At 43.6% G+C, this 27,474-nt stretch overlaps 1 protein-coding gene across 2 annotated transcripts in view; it reads left to right on the top strand.

Moving 5' to 3' along the window:
- VSIG10L (V-set and immunoglobulin domain containing 10 like) overlaps window positions 1–12,304 on the top strand; it is a 37,839-nt gene extending 25,535 nt beyond the window's left edge. For both annotated transcript variants that reach the window (XM_060693886.2, XM_060693885.2), the window contains exons 8-11: window positions 2,545–2,658; window positions 3,402–3,460; window positions 4,442–4,570; window positions 7,505–12,304. In XM_060693886.2, the coding sequence (XP_060549869.2) occupies window positions 2,545–2,658; window positions 3,402–3,460; window positions 4,442–4,570; window positions 7,505–7,588 (386 nt within the window). In that variant the 3' untranslated portion in view covers window positions 7,589–12,304. The remainder of the gene's footprint in view (window positions 1–2,544; window positions 2,659–3,401; window positions 3,461–4,441; window positions 4,571–7,504) is intronic.
- Window positions 12,305–27,474: the final 15,170 nt, after the last annotated feature.

Here is a 27,474-nt window from a genome sequence, read left to right as displayed (position 1 = left end):
CCTGGCACTATGCCAACCTATTTAGGCATTTTTTTCTAAGCCGCATGCACAGTGGTGAAATTCAATTTTTTTTACTACCGGTTCTGTGGGGTGGCTTGGTCGATGTGGTGTGGCTTGATGGGCATGGCTTGGTGGGCGTGGCAAGGGAAGGATACTGAAAAATCTCAATTCCCACCCCACTCCAGGGGAAGGATACTGCCAAATCCCCATTCCTACTCCACTCCAGGGGAAGGATACCGCAAAATCCCCATTCCCACTCCACTCCAGGGGAAGGGTACTGCAAAATCCCCATTCCCTTCCCCACTCCTGGGGAAGGATATTGCAAAATCTCCATTCCCTCCCCACTCTGGGGCCAGGCAGAGGTGGTATTTGCCAGTTCTCCAAACTACTCAAAATTTCCGCTACCGGTTCTCCAGAACCTGTCAGAACCTGCTGGATTTCACCCCTGCGCGTGCATGCATGCAAGCCACTCGCACGAACAAAGCTCAGTGCACAACGAACCAATGATAAAATTATCTGAAACCCACCTGTGCACATAATCAAAATCCAGATGGCTGGCACTGACCCATATTTATGATGGTTGCAGTGTTCTGAGGTCATGTGATCAGCTTTGGCGACCTGCTGATGAGCGAAGTTGATGGGGAAGCCAGATTCACTTAACAACGGTGTCTGTTGCTATGTGAGACATTTGGTTTGCCCTATTTTATGGCCTTTCTTGCCACAACTGTTAAGTGAATCACAGCAGTTGTTAAGTCAATGACACCGTTGTTAAGTGGGCTCAGTTGTGGTCGTAAGTTTAGGACTACCTCAGTGGTGGATGATCCCAGGCATTTATAAAAGAAAGGATATATTTCTTAATGTGATGACATCACTGAGAGCAACGACAATCGCAGTACTGTGGTTACATTAGTAAACTCAGCAAACTCTGATAAGTATTGAACAAATCCGCAGCTTTGATTCATTATGATGTTGCTAAAATCCAATAAAGCCAATTCAGTATAAGAACAATGCTTGCTGTGTACTTTAAACCCTTTTACAGTAATCATCAAAGTATGATTGAAGGAGTTCTGTATTTTTCTGCGCTGCCAAAAAATCTTTAGGAAAAAATAACTTACCGGGATTCTGGCTTCTTATAAAACTAGCCATGGATTTAAAAACTCAGAATCTAACTTCACTTTTAGCATGAAATTTGGGAATAGAGCATGTCCCAAGTCATCTGAGAATAGAATAGAATAGAATAGAATAGAATAGAATAGAATAGAATAGAATAGAATAGAATAGAATAGAATAGAATAGAATAGAATAGAATAGAATAGAATAGAATAACAGAGTTGGAAGGGACCTTGGAAGTCTTCTAGTCCAACCCCCTGCTTAGGCAGGAAACCCTACACCACTTCAGACAAATGGTTATCCAACATCTTCTTAAAAACTTCCAGTGTTGGAGCATTCACAACTTCTGGAGGCAAGTTGTTCCACTGATTAATTGTTCTAACTGTCAGGAAATTTCTCCTTAGTTCTAAGTTGCTTCTCTCCTTGACAAGTTTCCATCTCTTCTTGTCCTGCCTTCAGGTGCTTTGGAGAATAGCTTGACTCCCTCTTCTTTGTGGCAGCCCCTGAGATATTGGAACATTGCTATCATGTCTCCCCCGGTCCTTCTTTTCATTAAACTAGAGATACCTAGTTCCTGCAACCATTCTTCATATGTTTTAGCCTCCAGTCCCCTAATCATCTTTGTTGCTCTTCTCTGCACTCTTTCTAGAGTCTCCACATCTTTTTTACATCGTGGCGACCAAAACTAAATGCAGTATTCCAAGTGTGGCCTTACCAAGGCATTATAAAGTGGTATTAACACTTCTTGTGGTCTTGATTCTATCCCTCTGTTTATGCAGCCCAGAACTGTGTTGGCTTTTTTGGCAGCTGCTGCACATGGCTGGCTCATATTTAAATGGTTGTTCACTAGGACTCCAAGATCCCTCTCACAGTTACTGCTATTGAGTGAGGTACAACATATACTGTACCTGTGTGTTTTGTTTTTCTTGCCTAAATGTAGAACCTTAAGAAGTTCTTGGTGGAACAAACCCTTGGCTTAATCCACTGACACAAATCTGTCTATTTCTACTTTTAACAGATTGTAGAGTGTTTTGAAAATCTAGCACAGTGTTTCTTAATCTGAATAACTTTGAGATATGTGGACTTCAACTCCTAGAATTCCCCCAACATGCTGAAGAGGGGGGGGAGGATTCTGGGTGTGGAAGACCAGACATCTGAAAATTGCTGAAATTGAGAAACACTTGATTTAGGATTTCGAGGAAGCATTACATGGACGGATTACTGGATCTGAACTATTTCTGAGCGAACGGATTCTTGGAACAGTGGCTCTAACTAGCTCGACAGCAGGGTCCAAAATTAAGAAAGGAAGCAGGAATTGGGGTGGATTCAATCTTGCACGATGAATATGACATTTAGAAGCTCTCACCGAATAACAAAGCTTAAAAACTCCACATGGTTTTAAATCTGGGTTCTCTCTCTTCCTCTGCCTTTCAGATTCATATCTGTCCGGTGGGGCCATTGCTGGGATTGTGATTGGCTGCATTTTTGGGATGCTCCTGATCATTGCGCTCATATTCTTAGTGGTCTGGCTGGTCTGCCTTCGGAGAGGTGAGTTGGGCATTAGGCCAGTCACAAACAAAGTTGAATTCACTGATAATCTGAGCTCAATCAGTCAGGAAACCATTGGCCATTATCATCCTTCTATATCAGAGGTGTCAAACTCGATTTCATTGAGGGCTGCATCAAGGTTCTTCTCCCCTTTTTAAATGTAAATTTTAATTTGTTTTAAATTATGGGGTATTTTAAATTTAGCCAAATTATTTAATTCGTTTTTAATTCATTTTAAATTTTTTGTATTTATGTGTTTTATCTCGCGGCTGTTCACCGCCCTGAGTCCTTTGGGAGAAGGGCGGTATAGAAATTTAATAAAATAAATAAATAAATAAGTAAGGTTGTGTTTGACCTCGGGAGTGGGGGGGCATGGCCAGGGAGGACATGGCCAGGATGGGTATAGTCAGCTCGACATCACTTGTGTCGGGGGGGGGGGGGACATAATCTTCCTTCCTTCCTTCCTTCCTTCCTTCCTTCCTTCCTTCCTTCCTTCCTTCCTTCCTTCCTTCCTTCCTTCCTTCCTTCCTTCCTGGAACCCTGGTGAGGCTGCAAACAGTTGTAAGTGTGAAAAACGTAAGTCATGAGTCACTTCTTTCAGTGCCGTTGTCATTTTGGAGCATCACTAAACAAACTGTTGTAAGTCGAGAGTTTTCATTCCCAGTGCCCCAAATTGAACGAGGAAACAACTTGTTCTCACTGCAAAGTCAAAGTGATGTTTTGTCTGCTTTTACTCCTTGTAGCAAAGGAGAAATCTCCACCAACGCCACCAGAGATTCAGCACCACTATCTGTCACGCCAGGTGAGACCAAAAGCGATGGGAGCATAATGAGAGACTGGGGGCAATCTGAAAAAAAATGGCAGATTGTTGTTTTGTGAAACTCGCTGGGAAATGCCCATTTATAACTGCTCGGTCTTCTCGGCAGAAAGAGATTGTTGATCAAAGCAGTCAAGTGGAATTGACTCTCTGATCACAGAGCTTGTAGTGAATATTTGCCCAGGAAAAGAAAGGGAAAAGGACTTCTGGCACAGGTAGTCCTCGAATTACGTCTGTAGTTGAGGCGCAGTATCAGTTGTTGTGATAGTCAAAAACTGGCTCATCCTGTGACCAACTCAAACTTATTACCTTTTTTTTTTTGCCGTGGTTATTAAGGAATAGGATAGAATAACAGAGTTGGAAAGGGCCCTTGGAGGTCTTCTAGTCCAACCCCCTGCTTAGGCAGGAAACCCTACACCCTACAGACAAATCAACAAGTCAATCCAACCTTCTAGGTCAGTGATGGCGAACGTTTTTGGCACTGAGTGCCGAAAAGAGAGCGTGAATGTGTGCATGCTTCCTGTGCACGAGCGTGCTTGTCTAATCCGCAACCTGGAAGAGGAGCTGCCCAGGGCGCATGTGCGTGCCCGAAAATAAACTTCCAGTTTCAGCTACTGAACTTCCGGTTTCAGACAGCTACTCTTCCAGGTTTCTGGCAGGCATGCACACGCGATGATCAGCTGGCCGGCACGCATGCTCATGCAGGAAAACGGAAGACCAGCTCTTCTAGTTTCCTGTACTGCCGCAGGCAAAAAGGCCAGCTGATTGTCACACGCACATGCGCACTAGAAACCCGGAAGAGGAACGGGCAACACCACGCGTGCCAGGCAATATGGCTCCATGTGCCACTTTGGGCACGCGTGCTATAGGTTCGCCATCATGATTCTAGGTGCAGAGTGACTTGGATACGTTGATATTAAAAGCTTCTCATTCCTGTCCCCATGCTTTCTTTCAACATGGTTTTAGTTTCCAAATGGGAGGAAAGTTGAGCCAAGTGACTCTTGGGATAATCCTCGATGGTCATCAGGAGACTCCGACATCTATGCCATCACCTATGAGGAACATCTGCACAGATATCTCGGCCCAACCACCTTGGTAGGTTATGTAGTAAGAAATATCTTGCTATGGAATAACATAGCAATTAACTGAATCATGCAATCGTTAAGAGAATCTAGCTTCTACCCAGTGCCATTAACTTAGTTTGTTGGAAGCTGGATGGGAAGGTCCCATGAAGGTCCTATCACACAACCCTGGGACACTGCAACTATCTTATTATACAGTAGTGGCCAAAATTGTGGAAACCTTTTGGGAAAAGTGTATTTTCTAAAACTAGCTAATGACACCACTTTTTGGGGGGAGTAATACCATAAAATTATATATCCATGGAAAGATAATTTAATCAAGAATGTAATGCAATAACTTTCATGAAGGATTTGCTATTAGAATAGCAGTTAGTTTAAAGAAGTAAAGTGAAACACGTAGAAAAAAAGAGATATACAAAAATTATCACCATAGAAAAAAAACGAGATATACAAAAATTATCATCATGTCAGTTAATACTTCGTTGGGTAACCTTTAGCATGAATTACGGCCTTACAATGTCTTCCCATGGAGTGAACCAAGTCTTTCAGTTCTGCAGCTGTTCTAATGTGAAACCAAGATGGAATGATGGCTTCTATTAACTGGGTTTTATTGCTGGGTTGCTTCTGACTAACCAGTTTCTTTAGTCAGCTCCATAGATTTTCAATTGGGTGAAGGTCTGGGCTATTCCCAGGCCATTCCCGCAGTGGAATAGGATTATCTTGAAACTCCAAAAAAAAGTGGTGTTATTAGCCATCAAACCTCAAAAATACACTTTTCCCAAAGGGTTTCCACAATTTTGGCCACGACTGTAGATGTGGTTGCAAGAAGAGCATTTCCTGTTCAGATTCCCTGGTGGTCTCTGATGTTCTGCCAGAGTCTCTGACCAGCACAGACTATAATGGGGAATTTCCTTTCCGTTTTATTCTCCAAATACTTTCCCCCTATTTCTCATTTATTCTGTATACAAATTAATCTCAAACGCTCTTCTAATCCTACATGGAGAAACTGAGCACTGCGTACCAAAGGTTGGTATAACAATATCTTCTGATTCCCCCCCCTTTTTTTTAATGTCATGCCTAGGAAAGAGGATGGGGTTGTGCAGCACCCCAATATTGCCTTAAATAGATTGCTGTTGGAACTGATGTTGTTTCCAGTATTATGGGTCCTTCGTGCTGCTTTCCCCTTCCATCGTTCCTCACACTCCCTCTTTTCCTTTCTTTCTTTTCCGTTCTTCCTTCCCCCATGCCCACATCGGAATGACAAAGCCTGCCTTTTAACTTAAACTGGTTTTGCCTTGGTTCAATGAGCCTATTACAAAATCTGAGGGCTGGCATGACTCCGCTAGGGATTTTAAAAAACCTTGCTGAGAAATATTGCGACGTTTACAAAAACAATTTAGGTCCCCATAAAATTACTGAATTTTTCAGACTATAAGACACACCGGACTATAAGACACACCTAGATTTAGAGAAGGAAAACAAGAAAGAAAATAGTTTTTGGCCTCCATGCGTCCTGTTTTTGCTCTCCCCGCCCCCCTCAGAAGCACTTTGCAGGCAAAAACAGGCCCATTTTGGGCAAAAACGGGATTCGCGGAGCAGTGGTGAAATCTACTTACCTTCCTTACCAGTTCGGAAGTTCATGAAGCGAGCATGCGCGCAGACCTTCTGTGCATGCACAGAAGGTAAAAAAACACATTACTTCCTGGTTAAAACCAGGATGTAATGACACCTGGGCAGGTGGGCAGAGCTTCACTCCACCATTGCTCCCGGATCACCAAACCACCAGCCAAGATTGCTACTGGACTGGGCAATCCAGCTCAAGAGCCTGGGTAGTACAGTGGTCTAAGGCACCCTGTTATTAAACTGGTTATTAAGACCAGCTGTCTGCAATTACTGCAGGTTCGACTCTCGCCAGGCTCAAGGTTGACTCAGCCTTCCATCCTTTCTAAGGTAGGTGAAATGAGGACCCAGTTTGTGGGGGCAATAAGCTGACTTTGTATAAATATACAAAAGGATGAAGGCTATTGCTGAGCCCTGAATCTCCGGAGAAGGGCGGCATATAAATCAAATAAAAAAAATACGGGAGCATTTCACCCCTGATGCAGAGCACTGCAGAGTGCTTCTGGGGGCCGGGGAGAGCGAAAACACGATGCGTGGACTGTTTGGGAGGCCAAAAACAGGCTGGTATTCAGTCTATAAGATGCACCAAAATTTTCACCCACTTTTAGGAGGGGGGGGAAGTGCGTCTTATACTCCAAAAAATATTGTACTCATTTTTTTCTGAGTAAAACGGACCTCGTCTCCAAGCTTGGGTGCTCTCAGTGTTTGGATGGTAAATAATCACACAGTGGTCACCTCTCCACAGAAGTATCTTTCCTCCCACACTTCTCCTGAAAAGAAGGGGAAGTCAAAATTGTTGAAAGAAACATCGTGGGCTCTCCCCTGATATCACTAGATGAGATTGCTAGAGCTCACTGCCTTAGAAGAGTGAGGAAAATCCTCAGGGATGACTGTCACCCTGGTTAGCACTTGTTCACCCTCCTACCATTGGGAAGGAGATATAGAAATATAGCCAGCCATGCAAACAGGCTGAAGAACAGTTTTTATCCGTGGGCTGTCAGACTCCTGAATGAGAAATAACATCATAACTACGTAGTACGATGGACTTGCAGGGCCGGCACAATGTGTAACATGTTCACACTGGTGCAATATGCAAAACACACTGGTGTTTTGTTAATATGATTTATTGGGTTAGGGATTTTCTGTCTTCACTGTGAGTTGTTTTGTGTTTGGGGGGGGTGCACTGAGGGAGCTCCACCCATCTCATTGTACATATGTTGCGCACTGACATAAAGCTTTGAATTGAAGAACAAAATCTGGTTTCTATCTCCATTCCAAACAGTTTGCTAATGACACTGTTGTTTCTCTTTTCCCCGATTCTACCCAGCCTATCGGTATCAGGGAAGGCACTTCCTCTTCCCCAACTGGGCAACCTGGCAAGAGGATTGTGCGAAATGCTACCCAGGTCTGAAATGGTCACGATCACACACCCTGCCAGACGTGATCGCTAAAATGGGACTTGTGAAGATGACACCCAGTTGGTTACGGTCACTGAAATGGGACTTGTGAAGATCTCACCCAGCCAGTTACGGTCACTAAAATAGGATTTGTGAAGATGACACCCAGCTGGGTTATAGTCGCTAAAATGGAACTTGTGAAGATGATACCCCGGCGGTTAGGGTCACTAAAATGAAACTTGTGAAGATGACACCCAGCGATTATAGCCGTTGAAATGGGATGCTGAGATCCTGAAATGGATTTGTGCCTTCGTCTCCTACCTTCCTTAGAAACCGACAGATGGATCTCATCAGCATGAGATGTGAACTTAAACATTCTCGGCGAGTGGAAATCTCACTCGTCTAGGTAAGAACCAACAGACTTAGACCTTCTAAGAAGCTCTATTTTGCATCCTCAAAATTTAGACAATTATGTTTTGGATACTGAGATTTCCGATGCGGTTTTTGGGACAGAGCACACCGCAGTGTGACCTGATTTGCAGGCCTCCGATAAGTCTTCTAGAGAGCTGCTGAATGGATGGTATGTTAAAATCCCTAAAGCGCGCTTTGCTGCCAAGGACAACGGACAATGTAAACGAGGTCGTAGATCTTACAGGGGAAATGCTTGGATACAGTGGCAGGTAGGGAAGGATACGGCTGTCGTTGGATTGAGATGTGGCTTACTTTTCCAAAAAACCATTTTATCACATGAAGCTGCTTATATTCTGAGGCTGCACACACCTGCCAAGGTTCTCCATTCTGTTATCAAAAGCACGGCCCTGGAGTCTGGCCCAGTTTCTGTCTTGGAACCCAGTCAAGATCCCCTTCTTGGATACCAGGGGAAAACGACGGTGCTTTTAGAGCAGGGAAAGATATATCTTCCTGGCTTTTCTTTTCATTTGAAGATGGAGTCCATTCTTCAATTCTGAGATCAGTGTTTCTCAACCTTGGTCATTTTAAGCGGTGTGGATTTCAAGTCCCAGAATTCTGGGAGTTAACGTCCATGCTGTTTAAAATGACCAAGGTTGAAAAATACCGCTAAGATTACCAAATGGTCTGGGTGGAGGGGGTTTCCATGAATTCTTACAGCCCCACTCGACCCCCCACTGGCACTAAAGCGAGGCCTCCAATCTTCGAAATAAGGAGAAAAAGAATTCTGGGAGAGAGGGGTGGTGATTGGAGTACGAAAGGAACAGAAGATGCAGTTCAGTGGTGGGATTCAGCTGGCTTGGGCCGGTTTGGGAAAACCGGTAGTTAAATTGCTGGCTGGCTCCGCTCTACCCCGCCCCTTCCAGGAGTCCCCACGCGCCCCATTTTGGCTCCCGATAAGTGCAAGGAGGCCTCTTAGGCCCAAAACAGGGCACGGGGGGGGGGCGGCCCCCCCCACGGCCCGTTTTCACTCCCAGGAGGTTACAGGAAGGCCTACTAGGCCGAAAACAGGGCACAGGGAAGGGAGGGCGGCGTGTCCCCTCCATGCCCCATTTTTGCTCCCAGGAGGCTGCAGGGAAGCCTACCAGGACTAAAACAGGGCATGGGGAGGAATGCGTGTCCCCCTCCCCCACGGCTCATTTTTGCTCCCAGGGGGGTGCAGGAGGCCGAGTACTGCCTGTCATACCTCCTGGCTATGCCCACCATGTCCACGCCCACTCAGCTGGTCATTAGGGCAGAGAACTGGTTGTTAAATTATTTGAATCCCACCACTGGTGCAGTTGATTAACTCTTTCCAACTTGACATATTCTTTGCCCGACCAGCCAGTAACTGGGATAAAATGCGAAGTAGGGTTGCCCAGACTTTCTGGACAGGTAAAGAGAGGGTGGTGCTTCCTGGTTTTGGCTGAGTTGGAGAAGGCAACACCACCTCCAAGAGAGAGTAAGAAAAGATTGCAACTTCCTTGTTTGGGTTAGGCTTCAACAACCTGGAATGGTTGAAAAAAGACAAGCTGGTTTTTGATGGAGGGTGAGCTATTTGAAACCTCTTAGAAAGGATTCTGGAATTCTTGGTCTTTGTGATTCACTATATCTCTGAGGGCTTTAGGCCCACAAAAGATATTTTGCGCAGTACGCGATAGTGTGTGTGGAAATGAGAGCGCTCCATTGAATCAACTTGCAAGACTCTTCTTTTTTTGTCTAAAAACATTCTCTGTTGCAATGATAGCTTTCATAGAACCAGAGGAAGAAGTTCTCAGCGTTGAGAAGAAGACGGAGGGATCCCATGGTCATTCTCGTTGGTTTTGCTCAATGAGGATGCAGGCTCCTCCCGCCCCACCCCCACCCCAGTTTCCTTTTCGTCATTATCTTCAGATTTTTCTTTGCCAGCTACAGGTAGTCCTCGACTTACGACCAACAACAGAGCCCCAAATCTATGTTGTCAAGGGAAACATTGGTTAAGTGACTTTTGCCCCATTTTACGACAATTTCTTCCCTCGGCTGTCACAGCCGTTGATCAGTTAGCAACCTGGTTGTTCAGTGAATCTGGCTTCCCCACTGACTTTGCTTCTCAGAAGGTCTCCAAAGGGGAAATCCCATGATCTTGGGACACAGCAATGGTCATAAAGACGAACCGGTTGCCAAGCATCTGAATTTTTGAATTGAGATCATGGGGATGCCAGGAAAGTCATCACTGTGAGAAACAGTCATAAGTCACTTTTTTTCGGTGCCGTTGTAACTTTGAACGGTCACTGAACAAACTGTTGTAAGCAGGGGAGGGCTTCAAAAATTTTAGCAAGGGTTCTCTGCCTGGTTTCTGAGTGGGTGTGGCCCTGATGGGTGTGGCCTAGTCAGCCTCCTGCACCATGGCGGGGGGCTGGGCTTTTGCCCTCCCTGGGCTCTGGGGGCTTTCCTTGAGCCTCTGGGAGGGCGAAAAGAGCCTCCCCAGGCTCCAGAGGCCCTCTGGAGGCCAGGCCCGTTTTTCACCCTCTCCGAGCCTCTGCACGCACCCTGCACTTCCCTGCATCCAAAATGGGCTGTGTGGGGACTCCTAGGAGTGGCGGGGTGGGCAGGCCCAGCCAGGAGTGGGATTTGGGGGTTCTCCAAACTGCACAGAATCTTAGCTAGAGGATCTCCTGAACCCCTGCAAACCCCCAGCAGTCCATTCCTGGTTATAAGTCGAGGACTACCTGTAATCAGAAATTTCCAAATATGCACCCAAAGAAGAACCTTGCTAGTTCTTTAAAGAAAAGAAAAACCATGATGACATATCAAATAAACTGTCTGAGAACGTGTTGGGTTACTGTTTTGTAAAACTGACTCAAAATCCCCTTATAGCTGGCACAAAGGAGGCTGCAGTTGCAAGAAAATTAAAACTGTGTTAATATATAACACAGTTTTAATTTTCTTAGCAATACTACAGTTCCCTCACGATAGCATTAACGAGAGTACTTATTTGCTTCTGAAGGGTAATACGGAACACCTTTATTGAATTTCCTCCACAGTGGTGTAATTAAGGCGGAAGGGAGAGGGCCCAACCTGGATAAAGTTAAAAACAAAACAAAACCTGGGAACCGAAATTATGTAGTATGAGAGTTTTTAGGTAACACATTCAACAGAAGTTCTCAGGAAAGTGCCCTGTTTCCCCCAAAATAAGACCTCCCCTGATAATAAGCCCAATCGGGGCTTTTGAGCGCATGGAAATAAGGCCAAGCGCTTATTTCAGGGTTCAAAAAAATATAAGACAGGGTCTAATTTTCAGGGAAACATGGTAGCTAAGGAAGAAAATCCGCTGAGTAGTGGGAACAGAGTTAGGATTGTGCCAGATGAGAAGCAAGAAACAAATATGGATCTAATATGATCAAGATGCTTATTGGCAAGGTGGGATGTGAAAGTTTCAGCTGCTGCAGAGTTCAAAATGGAAATAGTTTGAGGATGTTTTGGGGTTCTACAGATGGACAGGGTCATTGGAAGCGCAGATACTCAACTTGCAAATTTTGACCAGAATTTTCATTGCTAAGTAAGGCAGTTATTAAGCAAAACATGCCTTGTTTAAAAACCGGGTTTTTTTGGGGGGTGGGGTTGCCACATTGTTAAGGAAATCACTACAGTTCTTAAGCGAATCACACAATCCTGTGTGACGTTGCTCATTGGAAGGTCTGGGAAGGTCACTTTATGGCAATCTAGGAAGTTGCAACCCTGGTAAATACATGCTCGTTGCCAGATGTTTCAATTCTGGGAGTTGTAGTCCCACACAGTTTAAAATGGTTGAGGTTGGGAAACACTGATCTACCAAATAAAATTGCTCCCAGCAATGAAGATAACACGCCAAGTGATACACACCCAGGAGAAAGAAGCAAATGGAAAGTTCACATCCGTAATTCAGTTTAACCATCTTGACTTTGGAAGTAAATCTCAGACCAACGTATTTAAGTCTAGCAGCATTATTGGTGTGGAGAACGCTCTGTGGCTCCGGTTATGTTATTTGTGGCATTGAAATTTTATCATGACACAGTGGCGGTTCATTTCCCTGGAGAAATGGGGTTCTTTAAGACGACAGTGTTGCAAATAGTATTACAAACTGAGCGGAAACTCCACTATTTGAATGAAGATGCAAACTAGCATTCGGCTAATTTTGTACTTGTCCTAAATGTTCCAATGAAATTTTCATCTATTTTTTTAAAAATCAAAGTGTGTATTTTTTTTTAGAAAGATACTTGTTGAATTTTGTATTGGGGAGGAAAAATAAAATATATTTTAATATATTTATGTTTGTATGGATTTTATTTTGAAAAGTGTAGCTTAATGGGGAAGGGAGGCATGGCAGATAGAATACATTGAATGAACAATGTGGCAAAGAGAGGCGGGAAGCAGGTTATCGGTCATTGTTCTGCCTCTGATGTCAAACAGGTCTAGGACAACTCGCCGTGGCCAACTTACCACACCTATCTTGCCACGGCCATCTTGCGGTGTCCAACTCACCGTGACTGAGGAATTCTGGGAGTTGAAGTCCTCCAGGCTTAAAGTTGCCAAGGTTGGAGGCCCCTGTTCTAGTCCAACCCCCTTCTTAGGCAGGAAACCCTACACCACTTCAGACAAACGGGTGTCCAATCTCTTCTTACAAACCTCCAGTGTTGGAGTAACCACAACTTCTGGAGGCGAGTCGTTCAACTGATTCATTGTTCTCACTAACAGGAAAGTTCTCCTTAGTTCTAGGTTGCTTCTCGCCTTGATTAGCTTCCACCCATTGCTTCTATTCATGCAACCTGGGCTTTTCCTTTTTCATGCCTTTTGGCATCAGTTCTATTTATCTTTCTGCCCATATACACACAGCACAACTGATAGGCCGCAGTGGGTGTACCAGACCGACTGGAACAACGGCACAGGGCTGTGGGCCCAAATGCTGGTGCGGGATGCTCTCTCCACATGAGATAGTGACCTATTGTATGGTCCTGCCCCCCCTTCCTCCTCCTCCATCCAAAAGATGAGCTTTTTGGTATTTAGCCCTGCTAATCTGGCCTGATGGCCGACTCCCTCCTAGCTGTTCAATCATTTTTGTTGCTTTTAAATGGGAACCGAGATGAAAGCTAAATGAATGGCTGCACTGCGATGGGCAATTGCTCTGATTGCAGGCAGCCCAGGGGAGAAGAAAAGAGACAGAAAAAGAGAAAAACAGGTCCAGCTGGATGTAAGTCGAGGGAAAGCTGCAGGAAGACTGATAGGAATTCTTCTGTCCTGGAGACGAACAGATGACTTAGTGCAGGGCATCCCAAACTTTTTTCCTTCATTAATCCCAAGCTGCCGATCAGAAAGTCTCATAGATCGTTAAAGCTCTTTCCTTCAGCACTGCCGTAACTTCAAACAGTTGCTGAACGAATGATCGTAACACGAGGAGAACTCATTTTACAAAAATAGTATCGCTGAATCAGCTTTCTGCGAAGAGGGAGTGGGGGTCAATCTATCTTCCAAACCACCTGGAGGCAGGACAAGAAGCAATGGATGGAAACTCATCAAGGAGAGAAGCAACTTAGAACTAAGGAGAAATTTCCTGACACTGAGAACTATTAATCTGTGGAACAACTTCTGTCCAGTTTTGCTGCACTTATCTCTTGTCGGTGTCTTCTGCTTTTGAACTTTTGCCAATTAGGCAAACCTTTGGCAGTTTGCCTAATTATACCAAGGTTGGTGATTAGACTGAAGAATTTGTGTTATGAAGAGTTTGTTTTAATTTAGTTTGGACTACACTGAGAATGAGTTAATTCTCAGCTGTTCTAATAAAGTTTGTTTGTTTTGGAACTGTTTGCATCGATTACTACCTACTTGGGCCTGGGTCACAACACTGCCTGATGTATTCCTCTGAAGCCGATGTCCACAGGAAGATAATAAATCTTCTCGCCTTTGTAAAATTTGATCATTGGGGTGTACAATCATGAATCTCTCTGGATCATCTAGGTAAACAGCATTGACATAAATAATAGAGAGCATCTGTTTTCCTCTGTCTATACATGCAAATACATAGGATTGCGAACAGGATCGCCAACATCCATTGATCGATATGGCACAAGAAGAAGAAGAAGAGATATGCAAAAAGTTCCACTTTGTGGGAAAAGACCTGTGTTTTGCACAGTGCCATGTTTGCTCTTTCAGAAATCATTGATGAAAGATTTCCTCCAATTGCTTCTCAGGTAAGGATGGTTCTTGAAATCATTATGAATAAATAATGTTGGGGTGTTGGGTTTTTTTGCATTTTTCTTTTCTTTTTTCTTTTTGGCAGCTTTAAATTGGCAGTAAATGAAAAGAGTTCATCTCGGAGTATGTTTGTGTATCCTTGTGTGTGGTATAGGAATGGTAATCGTCTTCTACTGATTCAACAAGATTGGACAATAAATTACAACCCGAGATTAATTCTTTGCGCTGCAAAATCCATTTTGCTAATGCCCTGTCAAGGGGAACACTGACCTTCCGGGAAAATGGTTTCCTCTGTGATATTATCTCTACATCTCTATCACCTTTTCTTTCTATACACGCACTTTCTCCCATAATCTAGGAATATCCTGGCCCAATCAAGTTACTAATTCAATCCAACCTTGTTTGGGTTTTTAAGGTCAGCCAAATTCCTACCTGCTGTAGGAATTTCATTTATAGGATGTGATTAACCGAGGATAATAGCATCTACCATACATCTATCATTCTCTTCAGTCTTCCTGTGTTGTGTGTTGAGTCATGACCTGGGGCTCACCATACATGGGGGGAGGGGATGCAGTGGGAGTGACGAGAGAGGTGGCGGCTCAGCAGCGGCGGTCCCACATCTGATGACACCAAATATCCGCGGTGTTCCCCATCGACCCTTCGCCACCCAGCTGCCCAATCCTGGCTGAATCTGCCCAGCCCAGTTGCTTGATCCCCATCTTGATGATGCCAATCAACTGCAGTGTTTCCTGCTGAACCTGCGCTGCCCAGCTGACGATCCTGGCCGACTATGCACCACCCAGCTGATCAGTCCTGGCAGCCTTCCACAGCAGCTCTGCACCACCCTCTGGGCCATTCTTGGAGTTGAGGGGCCCATTTGCCGCTGGATGGGTGTCGGCCCTGGTGGACACTGTGGCATCCGGACATACGCTTCCCCAACACCAACAGGCGGCGGATGGTGGTTACTGGTGGGCGTGGGCAGCCAGACAAACAGGGGGTGCGGCCCAATGACTTGAAAAGGCGCTAGGAGGCAGACACTCCCAGCGCTGACGTTACAAAGAACCTGTTGCCTACTCGTCGCATTCTGAGGCGCCAGCCTGTTTGTGGGGATTAAAGCAGAGTTTTGCCGCATTTCCTGCGCGTGTCCTGGTTCCCTTTGTACCTATCAAATCCGGCCTAGATTGGCTGAGATTGTGTGTCATTAGGATCTGAACAACACAGAAGAAGTCATCCTATGGGAGAAGTAATATTTAGCCTGGTATGAGTACATTTTCTCTTCCTTATCCATATGAAGAAATCCAGGATAAAAAGCAATAAAAATCTTGTCTTCCCGTTGTATTTAAATGCCTGAGCATCTATCTATATGGCTAATATTCCTGTTAAAACTTGATTTTCCAATCTGAGCCTAAAGAGATCTGATTTGATGAAGCGGTATAATTCTACATTAAACGCCGTTCATTCCTGGACTTTTTGCATTATTTAGATTGTTAATAGCTTGTTTTTCCTTTTGGATTTGAAAGGCATTTTAAAGACAACAAACACGTTATCTGTTTCATGCCAGTTTTACCACCACTGGGAAGTGTAGTTAATGAAATGTTGAAAATTTCGATCAGGAATTCTCCCCACCACCCTGTGCTCCCATCCTTTAATTCTCAAATCCCTAAATTACATTTCTCATTTGTATGGTTTTTCAATACCCTTTTGAGGCCTACAGGAGCTCCCAACCTACAAATCTGTGCAAAATGGCTATTATCAGACCAACTCTCACCACATGAATCTGTTGTAAACAGAATAGAAGTAACTGTGATTAAAAAAAAAAAAAAGAATTTCTGATATGCACAGTTATGTTTGCTACAGGGTCTGTCTGTATAACAAACTACCTGTATACAGGTAGACCTTGACTTACCTCTGTAATTGGATGCCACAATTATGGTCATACGTTGTGATATTTGTAAAGCAGGTCATCATGTTGCTGGACCTTTTAGGGAGCAGTTGTTAAGCAAATACAATAGTCATTAAATGATCCCATTGTTTGCTATGGAGTGTTTTTTTTCTGGAAACCAAAAGTAAATGCCAGTTTTCAGAAATAAACATCATAAAATTGTTCTCATGTGATCTTAGGGTACTGCAAATAACTTTAAAGGCTGGCCAGGTCCCCAAAAAGCAGTCACATGACTAGGGGGGGTGGCTGTTAGAACTTTGGAATTGGGTAGTAACTTTTGGGGAGGAGCTGTCGTAACTTCAAATGGTTGTTAAGTGAATGGACGTAAGTGAAGGATTAGCAGGAAATTACCATATTCTAGTCTAGCACATGTTGCCACCAACCCTTTGTGGTTATTTTGTAATTTAGTGGGTCTGAGATCAGATATTAACCACAGACCAGGGGTGAAATGCTACTGGTTCAGACCGGTTCACTCAAACTGGTAGTAATAAAAACTACCGGTTCGGGCAAACCGGTAGTTAAAAAAATGCTACCGGTTTGGACGAACCAGTATTTCTGACGATCAGCTGTAACGCACGATTTATATTCACTAGAAAGCAGGAAATCCTGCTAAGTGAATCTAAATTGTGCGGCAGAGCTGTTCCCCTTCCCTCACTGTTCTACTTACCTTAGAAAAGGCTTCTTAAACCTCCTATTTCAGCACTGCACGTGTTTGGCGCACATCATGCATGCAGACGCATTTGGCACATACCACGCATGTGTGCGCCGTGCGCACAGCGAACCGGTAGCAGACTTCGGAGCATTTCACCACTGCCACAGATGTGTGTATCACATGAATGGAACATTGTACTACATGGAATTAGAAATTTGTGATGGTATGGAGGTAAAAATAGGCAAATATCACCCACAGGATAGTTCTGCAAAAGATCCGCTGGAGAAAAAATAATAAAAAATTCCACAAAAAGGCCGAGCTATCCCCCTCCCTAACTTCAGCATATTCTACTCTCTAACTCAACATTTTCACCTAATCTGTTTTCTCCTCTTAATAGATGTACCAGCTGCTAAAGAAATGTAAGAAACGTTTTTTTTAGAAATGTTTTATGTTTCGTTCGGTGTAAAATGTAATGATCCTTTCCAGCACATGATAAATGATAAAAATCCAACATCATGTTTTTTTTCTTACGAGTCTTGGCAGAAGTAAAAAATATATCCAGCCTTAGTTTGAACATATTCCAGGAAGTATTTAGGGGAAAATAATAGCCATCAAAGTATTTATAAATTCAAGTTTTTGAAAGGGATGGCCATAACTCAAACTTTATGGCGCTCTGTGTGTGTGTGTGTGTGTGTGTGTGTGTGTGTGTGTGTGTAGACATGGTTACTCAATTTTTTTAAAAATTCATTCATTCTTGTAAGGATACCATACCAGCTGCTGCGGTGAAGGCTGAATTCATAAGAAGCACACAACCAAAATATGGGTTAGGTGTACCTTAGCGTTTGGGATGAAGCCAACTAAATATGGTTTACTCAGTAGGTCATGCTTAAGTAAACCACGTAGATAACCACAATTTATACTCCGACATGAACACATGACTCGCTTTCATGGTTTTTCTATGATTTTATTGAAAAAAGGATTATTTTAGTACTTTCATTTGTAATTTTTTTTTTTCCCTCATGGATTTGGCAAAAATAATAAATAAATTAAAAAAATAACCCAGAGACTCGGGAATTCTTCCGCAAGGTTTCCCTCCCCTTTTAGGTGTTGGATTCGAGCCCCTTTGCTTGAGGTGTGTTCGAATCCCACGCCTTTGGGATGGGAGGTACGGTTCCCCTACAATGGGGGTGGCCCTTGGCGGGGCCTGCGTGAGATGGAAGACAAGGTGGTTTGTTCGTTTTGCTTGCAATAAAAGTATTTTTTTTTTACAATATTTTCTCTTTTTTATATATATAGTTTAGTGTTGAGGTACAGCATCCACTAACATGCCCCCACCCCTGTCCAGCTGCCCTTCTGCCCTACCCTCTAATGCAGGAATCTCCAACCTCGGCAACTTTACGACTTGTGGACTTCAACTCCCAGAATTCCTCAGCCAGCATATGCTGGCTGAGGAATTCTGGGAGTTGAAGTTCACAAGTCGTAAAGTTGCCGAGGTTGGAGACCCCTGCTCTAACGTTTTTGACAGTAAGAGTGTGGGACCACTGATGGAGCGGGTAGACTCGATTGGCCTGCTATCAAGCATGGTTGCCCTTCCATAGATCTGCCAGTTCCCTTCTCCAGGTTCACCTCTCCTTCTGCACCTGGCCAATGGCTTTCCTGGACAAGATCAAGATCTCTCTGCTGCTTCCTGTCTTCTAATTACGGCACCAGCCACATTGTCCTTGGAACTCCTGCAAAGACCATGAAGATGAGGTTTCTCTACTGTCTTGGTGCTCTACACCTCCATAGACTTTAGGGCTATCAGAACCAGGTTGTAAAGATACATGGAGTAGAAACTTCTACTATCTCTGGTTATCACTGCAATTTCCTAGTTTTCTTGCCTTACTAGGCACCGATCCGTCCTCTGTGAATCTGCCCAATGACTGCATTTTAAGACCGTGTTCACAAAACCATTATATATACACCTGGCTCGGTAGTTTACCAAACCTGGTTTGCTACTTCTACCTTGCTGCGTTGACTCTTCTTTACCCTGCCTTTCCTTCTATATCAGGTTTCTTCTGCTTTTCATCTACTAGGCATACCGTAGCTGGGTTGTAGAACTCTGAAGAATCACAAGGTGGCACTGAGTGTCCCTTTGCTTTCTTCTGATGGTCATCTGCAAATTTTGCAGACCAGATATTGGTAGCCTTGAAATCCAGGTCCTTTATATAGGATTCCTCCTTTGCTGTGAAGATGGTCCTAGGCATTTAAACAGCTGGTAGAACATGGCATAGGAGAGTTTATCCTGCAGGACCAAGTCTAGTGTGCCTCATGCTCAGCTATGCTATTTATGCTTTCCGCTCAGAGGCTCTGCGACTAAAGGGATGGGGGGATCATTTTTTTGGGCTCTATTTCCCAGAACACTTTGCTCATTTACAGTGGTTCCTACTATATATCTCTCTCTGACATTATCACAAGGGTTTCCACAAGGTTTTTCTCCAACCCTTCTGCATGTTTTGCGACAGGTGACCAATGGTCTCACCTGTAGAGGTGTTTCCCATAGCATCTGCACACCTCTGTTTCATTCTTCCTCACTGGTAGGCAAGTCCATCCCATGACTTCAATCCAACTATCCATGTGACTAACAAGGGCAGCCAAATGATAATTGTTGGAGATCTTAGAACTCCAGAGCTGCTGCTGAATCAGAGCTCCTAACAGATTCAGACAAGAGCTGGTGAAGAAGATGGGTGGTTGAGGTTCAGCAATAAAGGCCTACAAAGTTCTCAACTTTCCTATTAGGGCCTCATCAATTTTCTAAAAAAAAATTTTTTTTTTCAAGTGAAGCTCAACTCTCGGTCACTTCATGGACTCGCTTATTAAATTTACTTAGTGGTTTGACATCAGAAAGGGACAATTCGCCATAGCCAACTCACTGTATGGACAACATGCCACGGAAAATTCCACGTGGGATAACTCAACACGATACCGGTAAATTTTATTTGCCGCTGTTTCTTTGATGTTATTTGCATTTTTCGTTTTTTGTTTTTTTTTTAATTTGATTTATATGCCGCCCTTCTCCGGAGACTCAGGTCGGCTTACAATGCGTTAAGCAATAGCCTTCATTCTTTTGTATATTTTATACAAAGTCAGCTTATTGCCCCCACAAACTGGGTCCTCATTTCACCTACCTTAGAAAGGATGGAAGGCTGAGTCAACCTTGAGCCTTGGAGAGATTCGAACCAGCAGTAAATTGCAGGCAGCTGTGTTAATAACAGGGTGCACTAAACCACTGTACTATCAGTGGCGGATAACATGTATCGTAGTGGGTTATCCCATGTGGAATTGTCTGTGGCGAGTTGCCTTATGGCTAGTTAGCTCCTGTGGCTAGTTAGCTGTGGCGAGATGGCTGTGGCGAGTTGGCCACCTGAAACGAGGACTCCCCATCCCAAACTGAAGCAGACCTCCCCTTGCTTAGATAAGGGGCTCTCTGCTAAGACTATCAACTTACTAGAGGCTATCAATAATTACATGTGCTTTTAATTGTGAGTTGCCATCTTTTCTCCCTGCTTCAAGGTGCCCTTCATAGAGTAACAGGCAAATACAGTAACTGGCCTTTCTCTGCCTCTCGATGCTCTGGGAAACTGAACCCCTTGGACTTCTGCCTAATCAGGCCATTGTTAATTCCAGAATCTTTGTGGTAATGGAAGTGACAAGCTCTACCTCTAATAGAAGATACTCTCTAAAATCACTCAACAATGCAGAGTTAAACCAAACTTTCCCCAACTGGGCACTTTCCAGAAACAGCAGGCTATAATTCCCATTATTGGACTTGTAGCCTGGCCCTTCTGGAGGACGATACGTTGGAGAAGGCTGTTTTAAATGTGGCTCTTTAAATGAGAGAGAGAAAGAGAGAGGGAGTGGGAGAGGGAGGGAGAGAGAGAGAGAGAGAGAGAATATGAATGAATGAGAATACAGGTAGACCTTGACTTGCAACCAGCCAATTGCGGCTGAAATTTCTAAGCCAGACAGTTGTTAAGCGAGCTTTGCTCCATTTTGCAACCTTCCTGGGCACCGTTCTGAAGTGAATCACTGCACTTGTTCAGTTAGTAACACGGTTCTTAAGCGAATCTGGCTTCTTTCCCGTTGACTTTGCTTGTCAGAAGGGTTGCAAAAGGTGATCGCATGACCCCGGGACAGTGCAACCGTCATAAATATGAACCAGTGGCCAAGCATCTGAATTTTGATCACATGACCCTGGGGATCCTGCCATGGTTGTGAAAAACGGACATAAGTCACTTTTTCTTCAGTGCCGTTGCAACTTTGAATGGTCACTATAAACGAACTGTTGTAAGTCAAGGACTACCTGTAACTCCAGATATCAAGTCTTCCTTTCTCTGATGATTGCTGATGGCAACTAAGAGCATAGACCTCAGCTCTGGGCCACCCACTCCATCAGAAATCACTCACACTCTTTCCCGGGGGAGGGAGGTGGAAAATAATAATACATTCTCCCTCCCTCAAGTTTTACAGGTTTGATACGGTGCATACTACTGTAAATTAGTGGTTTGCACAAATAGTCACATGTGCAGACAAGGTGTAAAGTCTGTGTAAAGCCTGGAGATTCACCTTTTACCATCCCTTCCTATTTTGCAAGATAGGTTTGCATCCTTGTTTGCATACTCTTATTCCAAAAAGATTACATTTGGTTTACATAAACATAAGGGGGAGAGTTTGCAACTCTGTTGAAACCATCTTGTCCAAACAGCATTTTAACAACTTTCTCGGGGTTATAATACCCAGTGTTTATGCCCAGCTAACAATGACTTTCCACATGCTTTCCATAGAGTTTACACTCTGTTTCGACATGCTTAATGAATTGTTTACATCTGGTTTGCAAAACGCCAGACTCTCTGCAGCACACACACACACTTTACAACTATTTTACATTTGGCTTACATGTGCTTCACAAATCATTTACATCCATATTTTTTTTTTGTTTTTTTCTTTTGCACATACTTGACATGGTGTGATAGTTGGCAAATAGTTGCACTCTGCTTACACATGCTTTTACAGAGCTTTTTCACGTGATCTACGCCAAGTTCACACTTTGGTCTGCCTGTGCTTTATAATGAATTTGCATATGCTTTTTAATGAGTTTTGCACTTTGTCCGGCATGCACTTTACACAGTGTTTACAAGTGCTTTACACAAAGTTAATGCCTTGTTTACACATAGTTTATACATGGTTTGCAACTTCTTCTTTTTTTTTTGTAGAAGATTCTTATTTCACATGGGCATTAGAAATGTACATGGTCTTGACACATTCCAGAACTTTAGAATGTGTACCTGCTGCTCAGATATAGACTGAGAAAATCTCGTGGCTTGATTTGAAAACACCAGTTAACTAAAAGAATAATAACTTGAGGATAATAGCCAAGATATGTTGTTCTGGTACAAGGCATAATGATTGAAAATCATAATACACTTCCATCACTATGAGCAAATATTGGCTCGTGTGTGTATGTTTTAATTAGTATTGACATGTATTACATGTGGATTTTCATGTGACTTACACATGGTGTAGACATGGGTTGACACATGGTTGACACATATATTTAAGTAATTTTTGCACTTGGTATTCACATGCTTAGCACGTGAGACACATTTTTTTTGGAAGAGAGTAACTGTGATTGGCACGAAAGTGTACACAGAATTGTTCAAAAAGTTAAATGTCACACATAGTTAACACATGCTTTACTCATGGTTTAACGCCTGCTTTACTCACTGATTTCTCATGCTTTACATTAATTGCTTGTGATGAACTTGCAAATTGAACATGACTTCCTCGCGACTATCACATTGTCTACTCATGCTTTGCACATGACTTACTAATGGCTTGCAAAAGGTTTATTCACTTATTTCTGGTGTGTGACTTATGCACAAACACATGCATGCACATTCATTGCTTGATTTCCAAGTGCGCAACATGTACTCACTCCAGGCAGGAAATATACACGTGACCTTAATCCGAACTGAGGTTTACTTCACACACATGGCTATATATACTTCTGCAGGTAAATTGCACACGGTTGACACAGACATCCTACAAAATGCAGTTCTGGAGACATTCCCCCCCATAAGGCTGAAGAAGATATGTGTGTGTAAAGCAGGATTGTAAACTCATGAAAACATTGTCAACTTTGCATGGACTTGTTAAGATGTCAGAAGCACAGTTCCTATCTCAGGGATACTAACAGCTTGGACCACCAGAGAGATCCTATTGGACCTGTTCTATCCATAACTGCAAAACAACAACAACACAACCCTATCTGACATTCTTTGGGGGTAGGGGGGATTTAATGTTATTACTCAAACATGAAACAGTACCATGTGTGAAGATGATATTGTTACGTTGACTAACAGCAGCAGAAGTTACCGCTAGAAGCAACTGGGACTTCATGCCAGTGGTAGTAGATACCGGTTTTGCAATGGTTCAAGTTTATTTCTTTATTTATTGCACTGATTTCACAAAAGCAAAAATAAAAAATAAAAAAAAAAGACCCAAGAAAAGAAAAGAAGAGGGATGTGGGGAGACACCCTTTTCAAAATCTCCAAGCTTTCTCCTGAGAGTTTTGAGAGAAGCGACGGATTAAAAATGAATACAAAAACCATGTTTGTTTGTTTTTTTTAAAAAAAATTAAACTCAGGTCCTATTAAACGGCTGCAAATATTGCATAGTGCCCAATCTTCTGCTGTGGGAAACCACAGCTCACCTCTTCCCCTCCCCGTTGCGATTCAGTCTGCGTGGAAAAAAGCATCAGGCTGGGGACAAATAATTAAAACCGTGCTCACATCTCTAAACCCCACTCCCCGCTCCCCATTTATGCTCTCCCCTTCCCCTCCCCCCATTTGCTGCTCAACATGAGTGAGTTGTTACAATGCAAGGCATTTTGGAGTTATACCTAAAGGTTTGACCTCAGTCTTGGGTTCAGGATAGCACGCGTGCAGCAAGTCATCCTTGGATTCTGCCGTCCTCAAAGGGTGAGCTGGCATGGGTGGAGGAAGCCAAATCTCCAGCAGAAGGAGATTCCGCACTCCTCAAATTTTATTTTATTTATTTAATTAATTAATTTATTGGAATTTGTCGAAAACAAAAACGAGAACAAGAATAAGAGAATAAAAATACAATGACAAGGGACGATAGGCATGTTAGTGCACTTATGCACGCCCCGCTCTACTGACCACTTAAGTATGAAGTAAGGTTCCACGGAAGTCAAATTGTTAGGATTTACTTTCTGTAAATGCAACTCTGATGACATTGCTCAGAAGATCATCATCATCATCATCATCATCATCACTTCAATAGAACTGTGGTCCATTTCAGTTGTTCTGAAATGACAGTCATGATTTTGTCGATTTCTTCCTTATGCACACGCTAGCTTTCCCCCCTAGTTCCAATTCTGCTAGATTACAGAGAGGACTGCAGAATAAATGTTTTAAAACCCATATTTAGAGAATAGGAATTAGAATTCAGCTGAGATTTACAGCATCTTCTGACTGGCCTGCCAACGCCAATCTTTACTGCCTCATCAAAGTTATACTGACTGGATCTCATTGGCATGATTTTATGTCCCAGGAAATTTGCAATTTTCCTCCTTCCCAACGCCATGGTGTAAAAGCTTTCAGAGTTCTTTCTTCAATGTTTTGGGGAACTCTGCTCATACCAAATAAGCCTTGATCGACACCGGTAAATCCGCATGTCTGCGAGCTGGAGATACAGGGGAGGGATCTGTATTTTTTACCCTCCTGTAGGAATCCCTGTGGAGTTTACTCCATTGGTTGCTGAGTACAGGGGGCAGTGCTCATCTCTGTTTCAAGGCCTTGAACCAGCACTGTCCAAAGATATTTCTGTGGTAATGTGACATCATGCTGTTACCTTCCCACCGAAGTGGTACCCATTTATCTACTCGCATTTGCATCAGAGGTGGTATTCAGCTGGTTCTGACTGGTTCACCCGAACCTTTAGTGGAGATTGCGGGTGGGTGGGCCCACCCACCCACCTGCCACCCGCCACCCGCCACCTGCCCTGGTGCTATGCCGTCCTATTTAGCCATGTTTTCGAGGCCGGACACATGCGCAAAAGGCGCCTGCACACATGTGCAGAAGGTGGTAACAATATCTGAAACCCACCGCTGATTTGCATGCTTTCGAACTGCTAGGTAGGCAGGAGCTGGGGCGAGGATGGGAGCTTACCCCATCATGTGGAACTCGGGTCTCGAACTTTGGGCTGCCGGCTTTCCAGCCGACAAGGCCAGAATCTTAACTGCTGAGCTACACGCTGCCCACACTCCTGTAGGGAGAGTAAGAAATATGTCCCATTGGCTATTCCTCAGCTCATCAAAACCCAATCACCCATCCACCCAGGAGGATATTTGACAGGATATCAATAAAGACCCAGAAATGCTAACACTATGGCAAAAGATAAGTGAATTGCTATAGTTATGACAGGACTCCAGTAAGGATTACCAGTAAAAAAAAAAAAAAAAAGGCTCAATCCGTTTTACAAATTGTCCTATTAAAGAGAATAGGTCTCAGCAGGCCCCAAAGTCTAATGAGATAAAGTAGTAGCTGGAAGGCAAAATGAAAAGATGGGAAAAGGATACGTGAATTCAAAAGCAAGCAAGCAAGCAACTCAACTAAAGAGCGAAAGTTTGCTTCTAATTTGGCCCTCTCATTCTTCTCTCAGGAAACCAAGGTGGGATACTTAATCTGAGAATAAATATCAGCGTTGCTCAATCCCTAACTCTTTCAGTTTTAGCATTGATACCTCCCAAATCCAAATCCAGCATGATGAATTAGACAGTGCATCAGATTTGGACATTGGTCACAATGGACCCTTTGGCCATATAGCTGAGTGGATAGATCACTATTCGTGGTTTTGATTGCAGAGTAATCATGAAGCTATCCTTGATTTCTCCATTCATATCTTAAACTGGTTATGCTACCAACTATTGAAGGCACTGAGGCTAGAGGAGGTCATTATGTCACAAATTCCTAGAACAGAGGCAGGCTTTATGACCTGTGGGCTCCTTTATGGCCTGTGGGCTTCAACTCTGAGCACGGCTGGCTTGGGAATTCTGGGAGTTGAAGTCCACAGGTCGTAAAGGTGCCATATTTGCTCACCCCTGTCCTAGAAGCAGTGGTGGGTTCCAACCGGTGTTACCACCGGTTCTCTTCGTGCACGTTCTTTGTGTGTGATCGCCGCACACATACTCGCTTCGCTCGCATGTGCGCCAAACTTACGCTCCACGCAAGCGCATTAAATTTCTGCCCAGCTGAGGCGCAGCAATCCACTCTGCCGCGCCTATCAGCTGGGCTAAAAAATGACAAATAAAGGTTGGTATAACGCAGGGGTGAGTGGGAGGGCCCAGCTCCCAGTCATAGAGAACCGGTTTGCTGATGTCACATCATCACCACTACCTGCTCGCCCGAACCGGGCCGAACCGGGAGCAACCCACCACTGCCTAGAAGGAACAAGAGAATCTAGAATCCAACTGGCCAACGTGTGAAATAGAGGGAAACCTCAGTATCTGAATCCAAACTTAAGCATATTAAGCAACAGCCCTTGAAATGAAGCAAAGATAATATCAATGCCATGATTTTAATGAATTGTCCCAAATTTACTCCCAAAGAGACATGATATGCTACCCCATTCACCACTTCAAATCTGGATCCCAATGTCACTTGTTTTCTATAATTCTCATGTTTACTCATGGCTTACTACCCAACCACCCCCTGGGTTCTTTTCTTTGGGTGAGCACTTTAAGGTAGATAACAACGTTTTTAAAAGCATAACTTCTGAGCAGCCAAGACTCCCGTGCCCTCACTTTCCCCTATTGTTTCTCTGGCAGCCTGCAATTTAAGAGGATTTGTAAGAGATAAACGTGATCTGGAGAGACACATATGAACTTTAGCTCTTCCAACAGTGTGAAAAGTTCTCAAGTGGCACGGTTCTTGAGCCGGGCAGCAAATTGTTCGACTTCCGTTTCTTAAGCCTACTGCTGACCCCTAAAAGTTCTCCATTTTAAAAAGTAGCAATGGACAGCAAAGCTCACCCAATTATTCACTAAGTTCCTAAAGCAAGCACAATGTGAGGACTTCTGGACACAGCCAACTGCTTAGTCTGTGTCCTTCTACTGCCCAAAGCTCTCGTGCATTTTCATATAGCAAAAGCATGATCCCCATGGGCCAGAGGCGGGAAAGCCACAAAACAAAGGGGGTATCCTAGAGGTCATTCATTAGGTCTTCGAAGTGTACCTGCAGCCACAATGCAATGCTGCAAAATTCTCTTAGAGTTATGGGATGAGTATTATCAATTGCATAGCTTATACTGGTCCATTTATTTCCTTCTAATCTGGCCATGAGTACTGATTGTAATGTAACAAAAATAATGTGTGTTGGACTTCAGCTCCCAGAATGTTCATTCACTAGTCACACCGGCTATCGGATTCTGGGATTTGAAGTCCACCCACTTGGGAATGGCTAAGGTTGGGAACACTGCATTAGTGGGGACCCTGAGATTTGCAAAACTGTTTTTTTTTTTAAAAAAATAAAAAAATAAAATAGACGAGCGAACCCTCAGAAATCATCCAAGGAAAACTCAACAGCTCTGCT

The sequence above is a fragment of the Pantherophis guttatus genome, chromosome 10, assembly GCF_059756535.1.
Source record: "Pantherophis guttatus breed Tessera chromosome 10, ASM5975653v1, whole genome shotgun sequence".
Lineage (NCBI taxonomy): Eukaryota > Metazoa > Chordata > Lepidosauria > Squamata > Colubridae > Pantherophis > Pantherophis guttatus.
This window is presented reverse-complemented; position numbering and strand designations above follow the sequence as displayed.